General features: G+C 43.3%; 1 protein-coding gene across 2 annotated transcripts in view; it reads right to left on the bottom strand.

The window, feature by feature from the left end:
- The window catches only part of TRPC6 (transient receptor potential cation channel subfamily C member 6), a 124,626-nt gene that overhangs the window by 34,453 nt on the left and 74,301 nt on the right, over nucleotides 1–15,872 (bottom strand). For both annotated transcript variants that reach the window (XM_089512775.1, XM_089512776.1), the window contains exons 2-4: nucleotides 9,008–9,782; nucleotides 3,700–3,879; nucleotides 1,552–1,716 (exon numbers count right to left, since the gene is read on the bottom strand). In XM_089512775.1, the coding sequence (XP_089368901.1) occupies nucleotides 1,552–1,716; nucleotides 3,700–3,879; nucleotides 9,008–9,782 (1,120 nt within the window). The remainder of the gene's footprint in view (nucleotides 1–1,551; nucleotides 1,717–3,699; nucleotides 3,880–9,007; nucleotides 9,783–15,872) is intronic.

The following is a 15,872-nucleotide window of genomic DNA, read 5'->3' as shown; positions in this document are numbered from 1 at the left end:
ACAATTTGCAATCCTGGTTGGATGGGGCTGCTTAAACCACAGTATTCTATATCAATTGTAATGAACTGTACTTTGCATTTATTAGTAAGAGACATGCATGAAAGATAAAGAGAAATGGGGAAAGGGGTGTGCACACACTAAGCTCTCATATACAATGTTTAGAACTACTGATCTTACTGCTCCTAGAGTTGAGGATATGGGTGGCAACAATAAATAGGATCTGAACACACTTCATATTGCCCATAAAAGGCAACAGGCTGATTTAGTAACTGAATAAAAGAATTATTTCAAGGCTGCCTGTGAGAAGACAAAGCCTTGGCCCATACATGGAGACAGAGATGAAATTCAGAGGAACAGCACGAGCCTATTATCTCTATCAAAGAGACATCTTAAATTCCCTATCTTCAAGCAGAAGGACCATATGAAGCCAGCCTCTGCACTATCAAACATTTGTGTGGAAGCATCTGTTCACACTGTTGATTATCAGCATGAGAAAAGATGAAGCAAAATAATTGAGTGTTAGAGAGAATTGCCTTGTGTTAGTTTGGACTGTTGGCTGGTCATGTGAACTGGCAGCAGAGTTTTCAACAGGAATCTTTTCCAATCCTATTTGGATATGTCAGGCACTGAATCTGAGATGCTCTGCAGAAAATGCTCTACCGTCAACCTACTGCCCCCTGACACGCAGTGGGATAGATTTTCATGGACAAAAGCCTACTTCATTAGAAACAGAATAATCATGCCAAACATACTTTTGCTGATAAACACTTATGCCATAATAATAATTTTTTTAAAAAAACCAATTAGTCCTTTTATGTTTACTGAACCAAACATAAGACTTGGTAATAATTTTACTGAACTTCCACTGAACTTCAATGTAAATGTTTGCACTGGTAAATTTGCTTGCAATGACATGTAGTATTACTGCCATACTAGCATAACATCATTTTTGTGATGCTTCTGTCATAACATTTGATGCTCTAGGGCTTAAACAGATTTGTTATATCAAAACAAGTCTTAGCTTCAAGCTGTCTTATTTTCAATAACATTACAAGCAAATTCTCTAGTTTAACAGACTTATGGTTTGAAATGACAGTGTGTGAGAGAGTGTGTGTCTGTGTGTATGTAAAGCTAATGCATAGCACAGATGCAAAAATAATAGAAATGCTGTCTTTTGGACACATCCCCCCCTCCCCATTTCCTGCTATTATCACAAATTAAAAACAAAATGTAGTTAACCTATTGGCTGAAATCCTATTGCTATCCTGCTCCCAACTAGAGAGCAACCATTGAATCAATGGAATTTATCTGTGTGTTGATTCTCATTCAACAACTGAATGTGTCTAGTCTAGCTGGGACTATACAAAAAGAGCCAGCCCATGTGTTTGTAGCTTTTTACAGAGAATGTCAAGATGTAAGATCATCATTTCATTACAGTAAACATCTTGCCACTGAAGCATTGGTAAGTTTGTGTGTCTGCTTTGTTTTAGCCCATGGAACACAGAAACTGTGAAAAGGACTGCAGTGACCTTGCACCAAACCAACTAGTACCTTACTGCATGGAGCAATCCAGTAAGCCACTGACAGGAACGGCAGCCCAACAGCAACAGCAAGAACCACTAAAAACTTCACGGCCATGGTCTGTTGTCGTAAACCTGACAGATTCTCATACCAGATAGAGAGGAGCTGCTGCTGGCAGTTTGGATGTGCTACAAACTAAACGACAAAGAAAGGGAGCACAAGAAAAGGTTACCACTAAGCTATCACTTAGTTCAAAATCAGACTGCTAAATGCAAAAAATGGAGAAACAATCAGATTAATCTTTCGGCCACGATTACAAAGGAAACAGTATGGACAGAAGAAACATCTTTGTGCAATATATGGAAGGGAAAGCTTGATTATTTGTCCAAAAGACATGGTGGAATTAATTTTTAGCAATTTCATTTTCTTCTGAAAATCTCTTCTGAAAATGAAAGTTCACGGTATCCTAATAGCTGTATTTAGACTGTAGTTCTATACACACCTACCTAGGAGTAAGTCCTATGAGCTTATTAGAAGGCATGCACAGCATTGTGCTGTTAAGTATGCTTTGTCTAGCAGATTCTTTGTTGACATTAGTGCTTTACTTCTCTTCAGTTATTCCACTCATGAATTTCATTTGGAGTTTACTTAGACTGTGTATTCACAACTCCACAACTGCTACTTTTACCGTTACAGAAAATTTTGTAAATATTACTGGATATAACCTACAATGCCACTTCTATGTTTGTGTCCCCTTTGAAACCTCTGTTTTACTGAGGTGAAACAGAAGATGAAATTTAGTGAGCTTCCACATATTATGCATCCAGTAGACGTTAGAGTCATTCTAGAGCTTCAGTCTCTCCTCCTCTTAAAAAATCCTAATCTTGTGCTAAGTACTTATTTTTCAGTTTCTATAAACTTAAATGTTTCATGTTTGACACAGAAAAACAAAGGAGGCAAACCAACTCTGATCATGACTTCTTGGATATAAAATATATGTTGAGTATTTTTTTAAAAAATCTTCTGGTGAGTTAGGCCAAGGTTCGGTTTCTGAACCTAACCATTTTCCAATTTTACTTTTTTAGCAGAAGCTTAATAACTTCTATAATTGAGTAACTGAAAATAGTGTCATTATCCTAATTGCAACTAGTGTAGTTCCACTCAATCAACAGTTGAGTGGTGGGTCCATACTTATATAAATCCTATTGCTTCAATGGTTTTGCTCTAGTTGGGACTAGCAACTAGAGAGCTAGTGTGGTATAGTGTTTTGAATGCTGGACTATGATTCTATTCAAATCCCCACTCAGCCATGAAAATACAACACCCACTGGTTTACCCTGGGCAAGACACACACATTCATCTTTACAGGAAGACAATGGCGAACTTCCTCTGACTGAATCTTGCCTTTAAAAAGGGGGCTTAAAAAGGGTCACAGTAAGTCAGAGATGATTTGAAGGCATATGAGAACAAAGGTAAGATAATCTTCATGTTAACAGTACAGAACTGGCATATTTTTATTCCTCTGTAATATCTTTAATCATCTTTTAGTTAGTGCATGATCACACAATAGTTTTCTGAACTGTTGCTTTAGTGCTGCAGAGAAGGGAAAGGAGGAAAACCATCTGGGATGAGTCATTTAATTATTTTGTTTTCTGAGGTCACGGAAGCCATGGACCTTCATCTACAGTATATGTTGTACAGGGTGTGTAAAGGAGAAAAGCACTTGCAAAATGTCCAGAAAATCCCAGCAAGATAAATTTTTGCTTGCCGACTGTAAGGGACACACACATGGTATTTGTGTTACTTGCTCTATAGTACCAGAATGGACATCCATGTGCACTTCAGACACATTATGAGAAGGCAGGACTCATTAGAAAAGACAATAATGCTAGGAAAGGTGGAAGGCAGTAGAAAGATTGGTAAACCACACACCAGATGGATAGACTCAATCAAAGAAATAACACCCTGAGTCTGCAGTACCTGAGCACAGCTGCTGAGGATGAAGAGGTTGGAGGTGTCTCACTCATGGGATTACTATGAGCTGAGGTGGACTCAAAGACCATTAACAACAACAACAACAACAACAACAACAACAAAAACAGGATGAAGTACATGAGAAGGACTGAATGGAAATATCCCCAACCCAATCAGCTATTTTTTAAGAAGTCAAGAGCTTACTTTTTTGACTTCATACTTTATGGCAAGTTTTAAGCGGCTAAGGCTAGGACGTCCATGCTCTCCATGGTTCAGTTCAACATCTCCATTTAGAATAGCTTCCACTTCTTCTGTATTTCTACACAAATCAAGTAGTCCAACCACAAAGTCTTTGCACTGCATTGACAGCTTTTTGTAATCATTCTATGAAAGAAAATAAATTGGAAGTGATAAGCACACTCTTCTAGGTCCAGGCAATAGCAAGTCATTAGAACAGGACAATCCTTGAACCCCACTATTGTGCCTACTGAAGCCCCCTGCCAGTCCCTGGAGCACCCTTCCCATTTGTTTGGGGGAAAAAACAATTTGACTAGATTTTGGTCAAAACCACACCTACCAAGATCCCCACAATACTAGTAGTTAACCATATATATGAAGTGGTCATTTTGGGGGCAGGACAAGTGAGGACAGCCTGTGAGGGTGATTATCCCTCAACATTTTCAGCCCAGGCAGTGTGGAATGAGGCATGGAAGAATTACTGGAAAGATAATTGCATTATATAGGAGAAGGACTAAGTAGATGGGGTAATGGTAGAAATTGGGTACCAATGAGTGCTGCTCCATCACTGTGAGAGACAGCTGCCTCCAATATATCAAACTTGAAAGTAATGAACTGGGGATAGAAGACATATGTTTACAGGATATGTGACTAAGCAAGATACAGGGTGGATGACTTGTAGATTCATGCTGTGACTAGTAAAATGATGATAGAGAGACTGTATTTTCCCACTTTCCCCACCTTCATTGTTTTTTATTAATAATATAAATGAAAATACAAGAAACACATCACATGTTAATTAAAAATAATGCAATAATGTTATCATAAGACAGGTAGTCAATTTACTACAGCAAAATCTGTGAAGTTTTTTTTTATGAAATGAGTTTCAATTATTGCCTTGAAATTACGTCTGAGATGCTGGAAAATAAAAATCATTTGTCAATTTATTTGAACACAAGATGAACAAAGTCAGAACTTTGAAAAATCATGTTCTTGGGCAAAACTTCCAAATATCATAGCTAGTGGATTCTAGGAGTTAATAGTCCTAAAATGTAACTTTTTCAAGCTCTGAAGCAGTTGCACAAACCATTTTGTCTATACTTCTGCTTCATTGGTTTCTATGAAACTTTAATTTTTCTCCTTGTGCTAAGTAACACGGGGCACTTCCAGACACAAGTATGTCAGAAGGTGACAATATTTGTGACTGTATCTCTCTGGGATTTTAAGAGTCAAAGTAAATTTTGAGTTGAAAAACCAGCTTCCAGCTGGCTTGGCGATATAACACAAGATGCACCACACCATGACTCTTGGAAGCCAGCTTCATGCCGGCTTCAGTCAGCTTCTGGGCACTCTGGCAGTGTGGCATGTAGGCGCCATCCATTTTAACCTCCTGCCATGCAGAAAGACAAAATCAAAGCACTCCCAACAGATGATCATCAAGACTCCATTTTAAAAAACCTCCAAAAAAAGAGACTCCACCACACTTGTTCCCTTGTTGATCAGCTCTTACAGTTAGGAAGGTCATCCTAATATTTAGATAGACTCTCCTTTCCTTTACAGTACAGCCCCCTCCCCCACGTAAGGCAAATACCATGTAAACTCAAGCCCCATTCAATAGAATGAAGCTTGTGCTTGTGGTGGTGGAGCGCGTGCACCACAGGCGCACACGCCATTCAATACATTGCAGTGCGGCTTCCACATAAAGTGGAAGCTGTGTATGGCGCGCCTGCATATGGAGCAGGCATGCTGTACTTTGAATCCATTGCTCTGTGTTCTAGTCTCTAGGGCAGCAGAAAAGAAGCTTGCTGCTTCTTCCATGTGACATTGTTTCAGCCACAGCAGGAATCATACAAGTTTATCACACGCCATTTCCAGACCATTCTGGGCACTGGATGGAATCAGCATGGAACTAGCGAGAACTTGTCTTACCGCACAGGAGAATGCCACCAGTGCTACCAGGAGTCCCTAAGCCATTTCCCATCTGTGCTATGCAGTTCAAATTTTTTCTTCAAAATTGGCTGCCATAGCACAGATGGGGAAGGCTTGGGGACTCCCGGCGGCATCAGCAATGTTCTCCTGTGCGGTAACACCCATTCTCGCCTGTTCCATGCCGATCCCATCCAGTGCTGAGAACAATCTGGAAATGGTGTGCGATAAACTTAATAGTGTTAGATCAATGTAGCATGAAATGGCTCATGGGAGTGGTGACAATCCAAATAGATGTGTTGGATCTCCAACCCCCTTCCTATTTTCAGTACATTTCCATCATCTTTCCTATTCCTCTTCTTTCCTCCATGCCTCCTGTCTGGCTGTCTGTCTATCTATCATCTATTTATATCTCACTCGAGACTCAGTGACAAAACAGCAAATAAATTTGTCTGTGATTAAAGCTTCAAGATTGGGTAAGAGGGGATGAATATCACTTGAAATTCTTCTCATGTTGACTAGCATATACATATATGAAAGGTTCATCTTATGGAGAACAGAATCCTACTATTTTGCCCTAATGTGCTAAAGATTTTTTTTTAAAAAAATTAGACTTACAGTGCAGAACTGAAAGCTATAATGATGCATTTCTGTTTGTTTCCTTAGAGCAAGGTCTCCCCCCCCCACACACACACACACACACAAAGAGGCACTGGAGGAAACTATCTGGCCATACAGGTTGAGAAGGGACTCTTGCTCTCAGGAAACAAACACAGCAATAGCAGCTTTAAAGTTCACCAATTTACCTGCATAGAAAAAAATTAAAATATTTAAAAACCCAAACGTATAAAGACTGCAACAATCAAGAAACACATCCACTGGGCTGGGGCTCAGTCACATCACAACACATAATACAAAATGTGCCCCCTTACTGATTTTTTTAAATTGAAGTTGGGATATGTGGAAGGGGAAATGTCAAGTATCAAGAAGCAACATTAAATGATGTAGTATAAATCAGCAAAAATAACCAGTCTGGTTGAGCTTACATATAGCAGCTTTGGATGCTATACCTTGGTTAAGATTCTCAGTAACTGGCAAACTTAAGGCATGCTGTAGCTAATGTGAACAGTACAACTTCTTTAGAAAAACATGTGTTTGTGGAGAGAGAGGTTACCACTGAGTATAGTTGCTATCACCTGCAGCAACATCTGGGAAATTACATCAAAGATAAATGACTCCTACAGATTAACACTCCTTTACATGTGAAACAGGAACCAACCTATCTATCTTTACACCCCCCTCCAACTCCCATCTGATTAACTAATTTTTATATGATAAAGGTTATTAGAATGAGTTGTCATTTGTGCATGACAATATGTTACTGAGGCCATGAGTGTCTAATTAATAATGTCTAATTAACAATTTGTTATCAGCTCTGATAGCCTTTTGGCTGAAGAGCGGGGTATAAATAAATGAATAAATAAATAAATGAGTTACAGTGGACCCTTGTTATACGCTGGGGCAGGGGTAGGCAACCTGCAGCCCGCGGGCCGGATGCGGCCCAGCGAGGCCTTGGGACCGGTCCCAGCCCGGTCCTGCTGTCGATTGCTGCCGGGGCCTTTGGCCTCTCGCACGCAGAGGCAATTGTCTATAGAAGCCTCAGAAACATGCATTTATATTAACATTTTTTAAAAAATCAGCAAATTTTTTCGTGTGTCCTCCACTTTTTTAAAAAAAGTGTCCACCATTTGAAAATTTTGTCCTACATTTGTCCCGGTTTATTTATTTATTTCAAATTTTTAAAATTTATTTAACTATTTATTTTTTGGCTTCGGCCCCCCAGTTGTCTGAGGGACAGCAACCCGGCCCCCGGCTCAAAAAGGTTGCCTACCCCTGCGCTGGGGTTTGGTTCCAAGATCCCCCATGTATAACAAAATCCGTGGATGCTCAAGTCCCATTAAATATAATGACATAGCAAAATGGTGTCCCTTATAAAAAATGGAAAATCAAGGTTTGATATTTGAAATTTATACTTTTTTTGAACATTTTCAAACTGTGGATTCTTGAATCCGTGTATACAAAAAACGTGTATAAGAAGGGCTGACTATTCTGGTGTTCCAGGCTGATTCCATTCACCAGAGCAGCCCATTAGAACACAATAATTAGGAAAGATTTCAGATGTTACAAGGTTAGCCTGTGGTTTGACCACAGTACCTTTTTACCATGTGCTGCCTAAACCTGAGCACTGACAGTTCACATTCTGACAGTTAAACAGAAACCACATATTCTGAGGCAGTATAGCTCAGAAAACTGCATACTGGGGAACAAAATTCAAACCAACGACATTTAGGGTGAGATTCTAGATTATCCACTTAGGCGGTTTCTAGACCGCTGCTTTGAGGCGGTCTGCCGCCGCCGCCGCCGTTTGCTCCGTGCAGGAGCCACAGCAGCCACACCGCGCGGCTCCCGCGCGGAGCAAAAAAGGAGCTCCAAAATGGAGCTCCTTCTTGTGGCACCTCTGTGACGTCGCGAGGTGCCGCTGGCGCATTCGCGACGTCATAGGCGCCGCGACACGTCTGGACGCTATGCATCCGATACGTAAACATGGTGGCCCCCATGTGGAAGGGGCGCCGCCATGTTGTACGTATGGAATACGTACTAGGGTTAGGGGGGTGCGGAAGCACCGCCCCTTCCTAACCCTAATACGTATTCCATACGTATTTTTTGGCGGTCTGTAACCCGCCTTAGTTAACTAAATAGAACCTCTTGTAAACTAAGTAGCATTGAAACCTCCTAATCCTACCTTAACAGCCACCAGATGCTGCAAGCAAAGAGGTCCATTCTCCTGTTGATTGGAACACAGCAGATTGATACTTCCATCTCCCTCCCACCAGGATCTCTAGTGCAACAATCAGAAGCAGGATCCCTGTCACAATTCTGCTTTGCACCAGGGACTGCTGGCAGGGGGAGGATGGTTTCCAGCACAGATTGACTGGGACAGAGCGGACTGACTGTGGCACAGTCAATATGCTGTGCCCAATCAACAGGAGAACAGACTTCCATCATTCACAACTGCTATCAGGTGTTAACGCTGGATTAGAGGAATTTTAGCACACTTGTGGGATTTTTGCCACAATAATGCTACAATTGTGAATACATAATCTTCTATAATGTGAATCAGTAACAGATCCAGAACTCTAGTTTAAAATTCCACAACCAAAATACTGAATTCCAGCCATGGTTAATAACTGCTGGAAACAGGATATTGAATTAGATGAATGTTTGACTTGATCCAGTAGCGCCTTTCATGCTATAACAAATTACTTCAGTGTCCAGACTTGACCCTTACCTTGAATTCTTTTTCAATATTAGCGAGCACAGCTAGCTCATTGCTAAGTTCTAAGGCAGTCATTACTGGGTCCTCACTAGATAAAGACAGGTAAGCAGGGCTTGCCAAACCTTTGTAGGCATTGATCCTAGACCTAGAAAGGCTGAAAGAGTCGTGCTTTTGCTTCTTATTGCATTCACTACATTTGCAGAAATAGTCATGAGGCCTCTCAATCCGAGCTCCTTTTCTCAGCAGCGTGTGTACAATTTCGTATTCCTGGCAGTGAGCAGCTAGGATGATTGGAGTCACATCATGAGAAAAACGAGTTCCATCCTCATCATATGCATAAAAGTCATCATGTTGCAGCTCTGATTGGCTGGGACTGGTGGTTAGTCTCTTGCCTTCAGCGAATGCAGGATGACTCAAGATGGCTTCTACTATTCGGACATAACCTTTGCTAATGGCTAAGAGTAGGGCATCCCCAACACGTGACAGGTTTTCTTTTTTAAGTAAAAGTTCTGTGATTTCCAGGTGTTCATTTGCTACAGCCAGCTGCAATGCATTCTGGCCCATGTAGTCTACACAATTCACATTGAGTGAGGGACATTCCTCCAGCATTTTACGAATGACAGGAATATTGCCGTACTCTGCTGCTTCCAAAAAACGCTCCTCTTCAATAGAAAGGCTGGTTAAACGGTCATTAAACATATATGCTGGACCTCGGTTGGCAAGCCGCCTGCCTTTCTCTCGAACTACAGTCTGTTGTCGGAGAACATGCCTGTTGTCAGTACCTCTGCTGCAGGGGAAAGAAAAACATTGTTGGTGCTTTGACTGGAAAAAAAAATACATTTTTTTACTTTTTTAGGAAAAATACCCCAGACCTTACAAAACATTAAACATGGCTGTTTTTCCTGAGCACTGAAATCTTACTTCTTATCTCTGATTTCTGTTCAGTGGTCAGAAATAAGAACAGGCTTTTCTTCAACAGCACTGAGAGGTGGAGTAGAGCCTAAGGAAGATGATTGTGGGTGGGATGGGAAATCTCCACTGGTTACATTTGTCCTATGAGATGGAAATTCTTCACATCTAGTTCAGGCAGAAGCCCTTAAAAATAAATCTCTGAAAACCCTCCCCACCCAGATCTTGTAGCTATATACAGGAGTAGGGATGAAGCTAGGAGTAATCTGCTAGCTGTCACAGGGTTAAGGATTTTTACAAGGAATACAAAAAGATGTTTACTTCAGGTGTTTCTGCAAGTAAGATCAAGAATTGTATAGTTCCTTTGCTCTTCAGGAGGCTCTCTGAACTGTAACCTACAGAGTAATGCATAATTTCAGCCTTTTCAAAGATTCTACACTGCTCTTTCTGATGAGTGTCCAGGATGCAGATGAAAAGTAAAGAAGCCCTTCTGATTTGTATGTGATTTTTCTCAGTGCTTTATTTTGACACAATAAATCAAGATTCATGAAATTTCAACTTAGCTCTCATTCAAAAACCAGTCCCAGTATTGCAGTTACTTGCAGAGGTAGGCAGTATTTTACACATTTCCACAGGCTAAGATGATGTGGACTTTATTATGTGTCTGGTACATCATCACCCTCCATTAAAGTTTGTATCTGGTGTTCTGGATTTCCTCTGTGCTGACTCATGCTGATATACCAGGCCAGTTGCCTTTCTTAGGACCAAGACTAATGACTTAAAAGGGCTATAATGTTATTCTTTGAGAAAATGATAGGTGGGTCTAAACAGCATTTAATTTAACTGCATCTAACTGAGAGGCCTTCCAGTCAAGAAAAAGAATCTCTGAAAGTCCTGTACAAACTGATTTTATTTTGGATAGACACATGAAATATCCTTCATCCTGAAATATTTCCTGGGAATGCCTGGCATTATCAAGAATTTTTCATTCTTACTTCCCAGGTCAGCTTAAATTAACCCAGTGTTTTCCAAAATGAAATGTATCTCTATTTGGCTGTTTGTATGTACTATTGCAGAACTAGCTAAGACGGCTGCAACCAGAAAACACAGCTAGTGTGGGCAGGAAGAGCAGTGGAGGAGCATTTCTATTCACAGGCACTCTAAATGGCTTATAATAATGATGCTACAGTATCAAAGCTGAACACAATAGACTACTAAGCAACATGGCACCAACATTCATGCTACAATGGAAGAGGGAGAAAAATGAGAAGCCTACCTGTTCTTAGTCCAAATCAGGGGTGGGAAAATCTCAGCCCTTGGAGTAAATCTGACCTCCTAAAGTCACAATTTCCCCCCTAGAGTTTCCCACATGTCCATGTAACCAGTGGACAAGGTGGGCAGATGTAGAGGCAACAGGGGCCATTCCTTCCTTGCACCTAACCAGCATACTGCACTGGCACATTTTGGGCCTACCAGAAGTGACAGAATATCACTTATAACCACCATATTGTTCAACTTTCAGCTAATTATTATAAATTTTTTAGTTCAAGATTTGGGGGGAGGTTGCAGGCTCTTGGGGATTAAGAGAAGCAAGCTGCTGCATTTGAGAACAGTGCTGGGTGATTTTGATTAGTTTGAGGGTGAAAAATTTCCCAAAACTGTCCCCTCAAAATTATTTAAAAAGAAGGGTGGTTTTGGGAGCTTTGGGGGGCCATTAGGGATCCCAAGGGCCAGATGAGAAAGATTTACCACTGTTGACACACAGCAGTGAGGAAAATCAGTTAGTTAGTTACATGTGTACCTGGACTTATTGTTGCTACCATTACTGTAGGGAGTGGTACCATGAGGAGATGCAACTATTTTCCTCACTCTTTTTTCAGCTTATAGTCAATGAAGTGAAGAAAAACAAAAATCAAGTTCCTCCTATTGCTTATTTAATTTATACCTTGCCTCTTCGGAGACAAAGTATTTCCAAGGAATTTACAAAATTGATTTTAAGAAACATTAATCAAAAATAATTCAAAGGAATATGAAAGAAAACAGCAGCAAAAGGAGCAATTTAGGAGTCCGCACAATTCACTTGTATAAAACCTAGCAATAACAAGGAAACAACAACAGTGCTTCCCTTAAGTTCTGAACAGCATGAACTAAAATGGGAATGGAATTCAGATGCATAAAACTTCCTTCGTCCTAGAGGCCTGACAGATGTGGAATAGCGTTAGCTGTGTTACAAAAAAGTTGACATTTCTGTGTCGGCTTTGAGTGATAGAATTCCAAAGGAAGGTATAATCCAGCTTGTTCCTGGTTTCCAACACTGTCAACAGATATTAAAAATAGAAGCCCAAATAAAAATGGAGTTGGAGAGGGCAGAAAGAGGGATACCTTTGGATCTGAGGAGGTATTAGGCAAGAAGCCCTCCAACAGGTCCTCTCTCAGTGACTTAGCTCTTACGTAGAAACACGGTGATTAGGTGGTTGCCATTTTAATTTTCTAGAATACCAAGAGACAACACTGTTATGCTGGCTATATCGGCAGGGTGAATTCTAGAAAGTGTATTACAAAAAAAAAAAAAAAATGTCTGATCTGGTCACTGTGACAATTGTTTGGTTACATCCTGCTTGGATTACTGTAATACACTCCATGCTGCACTGCCCTTGAAAAGTAAATAAAGGTTAATAATAATAAAAAAGTGTTCAGGAATTTCAGTTGGCCCAAAAAACAGCCAGATTGTTAATTGGGGCTGGCTATGGAGAGCATAGAGCTCTGTTGCTGTGATAGCTCTACCAGCTGCCAGCCCATTTCTGGCCCCAATTCAGAGGGCTGGCATACTCTAGGCCAGTGATGGCGAACCCGTGGCACGCTCGCCACGGGTAGCACGAGGCACGGTTTCGCCAGGCACAGGGGGTGAGGGAAAAGGCGGAACGGGCGCGTGCCCCTTCCGCCTCCTCCCTACCATTTTCGGGCCTCCCTCTGTCTCTCTGAGACAGCGGGAAGCCAGAAAATGGTGCCTGGGAGGAGGAGACAGAGGCGCGTGCACGTCTGTCTCCTCCTCCCAGCCCTCTTCACTCTCAGCTTTCCATGGCTCGCCGGGAAAGGGTTCCGTGGAGCCCTTTCCCGGCGAGCAAAGACCAAGGAGGAGGCGGCTGGGACGCATGCCCAGCCGCCTCCGCCTCCTCCCAGCTTGCCTTGACTCACCGGGAAAGGGCTCCGTGGGGCCCTTTCCCGGCGAGCCAAGGCCGAGCAGGAGGCGGCTGGGACGCGTGCCCAGCCGCCTCCTCCTCCTCCCCGGCTTGGGAGGAAGCCTCGGCCTCCTCTCAGGCCAGGAAGGAGCGCGGGGGCCACCCATCATCGCGGCCATCGCCGCGGTGGCAAACGGCCTCCTCCTCCTCCCGGCTTGCCTTGGCTCGCTGGGAAAGGGCTCCGCAGGGCCCTTTCCGGGTGAGCCAAGGCCGAGGAGGAGGCAGCTAGGACGCGTGCCCAGCCGCCTCCTTCTCCTCCCGGCTTGTCTTCGCTCACCGGGAAAGGGCTCTGCGGAGCCCTTTCCCGGCGAGCGAAGGAAGGGCGAGGGCCCTTTTGCCGGCCTCTGACCGCCCCAGGAGGGCCCTCAGGGACCAGCAAAGGCCGCAGGACAGTGCGCCGTCCTCCACGGCCCTTTTGCTGGCCTCTGACGGCCCCAGGAGAGACCCTCAGGGGCCGGCAAAGGCCAGAGGACAACGCGCCATCCTCCACGGCCCTTTTGTTGGCCTCTGACGGCCCCAGGAGGGACCCTCAGGGGCCAGCCAAGGGCCAGAGGACAGCGCGCCGTCCTCCATGGCCCTTTTGCCGGCCTATGACCACCCCAGGAGGGACCCTCAGGGGCCAGCAAAGGCCGGAGGACAGCGCGCCGTCCTCCACGGCCCTTTTGCCGGCCTCTGACCGCCCCAGGAGGGCCCTCAGGGACCAGCAAAGGCCGGAGGACAGTGCGCCGTCCTCCACGGCCCTTTTGCTGGCCTCTGACGGCCCCAGGAGGGACCCTCAGGGGCCGGCAAAGGCCAGAGGACAACGCGCCATCCTCCACGGCCCTTTTGTTGGCCTCTGACGGCCCCAGGAGGGACCCTCAGGGGCCAGCCAAGGGCCAGAGGACAGCGCGCCGTCCTCCACGGCCCTTTTGCCGGCCTCTGACCGCCCCAGGAGGGCCCTCAGGGACCAGCAAAGGCCGGAGGACAGTGCGCCGTCCTCCACGGCCCTTTTGCTGGCCTCTGACGGCCCCAGGAGGGACCCTCAGGGGCCAGCAAAGGCTGGAGGACAGCGCGCCATCCTCCACGGCCCTTTTGCCGGCCTCTGACGGCCCCAGGAGGGACCTTCAGGGGCCGGCAAACGCCGGGGGAGGAGCCAGAGGCTCCCTCCCTCTGAAAAGGGGGTGTAAGCCCCATCCCCTGAGGGCGGGAGCCCCACCCCCTGGAGGGCGGGAGCCCTGCCCTGGCACCCATCCCCCATCCCGGGGGTAGAAGCCCCGCCCCCGGCACACGACCTTAAAAAGGTTCGCCATCACTGGTCTAGGCCTAGGGTATCTGAAATACCTTATCGCCCTGCATGAAGTGAGTCCTAAGATCCTTGTGAGAAGACTGCTTTCTGAGGCACATTTGGCAGATAGGGCCTTCTTGGTCTCTCCTCCTAGACTTTGCAACTCCCTCCCTAGGGAGGCTTACAATGACCCCTTCCACTGTCAAGTGTAAACTTCCATATACCAGCAGGTTTTGGGAACTGATTGTAATGGGCTTTTAATGACTGAGTTATTTCTTGTTTTTTATGTTCTGTTTCTAATTCTATAGGTTATTAAATTACTTTTAAAATACCTTTATATAGTTTTACTGATTTGTGCGGGTCAGTGTTCTATTTATTCTGGTTTTAATATTCTATACGCTGCCTTGAGTTCCAGTACTGAGGAAAGGGTATGATATAAATGAATAAAGTAAGAATGAGGAGGAGGTGTTGATGGTGGTAGTAGAGGAGGAAACTAATTCAGCCTTTGCTGCAGGTTGAAAATCTATTGGTGGGAAATTAAAATGGTGGCTACCAGACATGCCTGTTCAGGGGCCGGAACTAACATCATTGGTGAGCCAGTAGTTGACTTAAGGTAGCTACCATATTCAGATACCAAGGCTTGGCATAAACCCATGGTTCCCTTAAGCTATGTTTGTAGTTCTCTTACAACTTAGTTCTGTTTGTAGTTCTCTTACAACAATGTCACTCAGTACACTCAGGTCACTAAAAATGTTGTGTTTACTTACTATCACTCCTTGAATCTTTCCAATACTACAATATATGCAGTGTGACATACATAGGAAAGATAAAGATATCCTTTTGAACACTCCAAAAGCATTCTGTAGAAAATCCCTTCTAGAAAGAAACTATTAAATTGAACAATGTTGCTTAGCTTTTAAAACAGCCTAAAAGAAGTTAGATTACTTTTCAATTATAAAAAAGACCTAAAGCATACACACCACCACAAACCCTCTCCAAATAAAACCTGATTGAATCCACTGCTTTCAAATCTCTAGGGCAAATAAAGACAAGTCTGAAATATATGAATTTGTCTTGGCTGATGGTTTAAAGCACCTTGGCTTTATGTAACAGGGCTCTATATGTTTGTTTTCATTCTGGAATGAGAGTATCATCTGCAAGCAGAACATCTGGAAGGTTGTGATGGGAACCATTAATTAAATATTCCAATGTAATATGAAAATGGGACCCAGTTGTGTGCTTATTATTTTAAAATAAATTCTACACATATACTCACAACAGCTTGAATGGCATTTGAAGAAAACATGGACAAATAATCAGAGTTTAAGTATGGCTGATGTAATGTGAAACATATAACTTAGAGATAAATTAACTTTCTAAGATATTCAAAAGATTACAGGAAAATGTCTTAAGAGTTGGGACATTGTTACCCCATTTCCTTAAGTATTTTGTGGTTTAAGCTTTC

This window comes from Sceloporus occidentalis, unplaced genomic scaffold (assembly GCF_023333645.1).
Source record: "Sceloporus occidentalis isolate IW3139 unplaced genomic scaffold, rSceOcc1.0.p SCAF_2, whole genome shotgun sequence".
Taxonomy (NCBI): Eukaryota; Metazoa; Chordata; class Lepidosauria; order Squamata; family Phrynosomatidae; genus Sceloporus; species Sceloporus occidentalis.
This window is presented reverse-complemented; position numbering and strand designations above follow the sequence as displayed.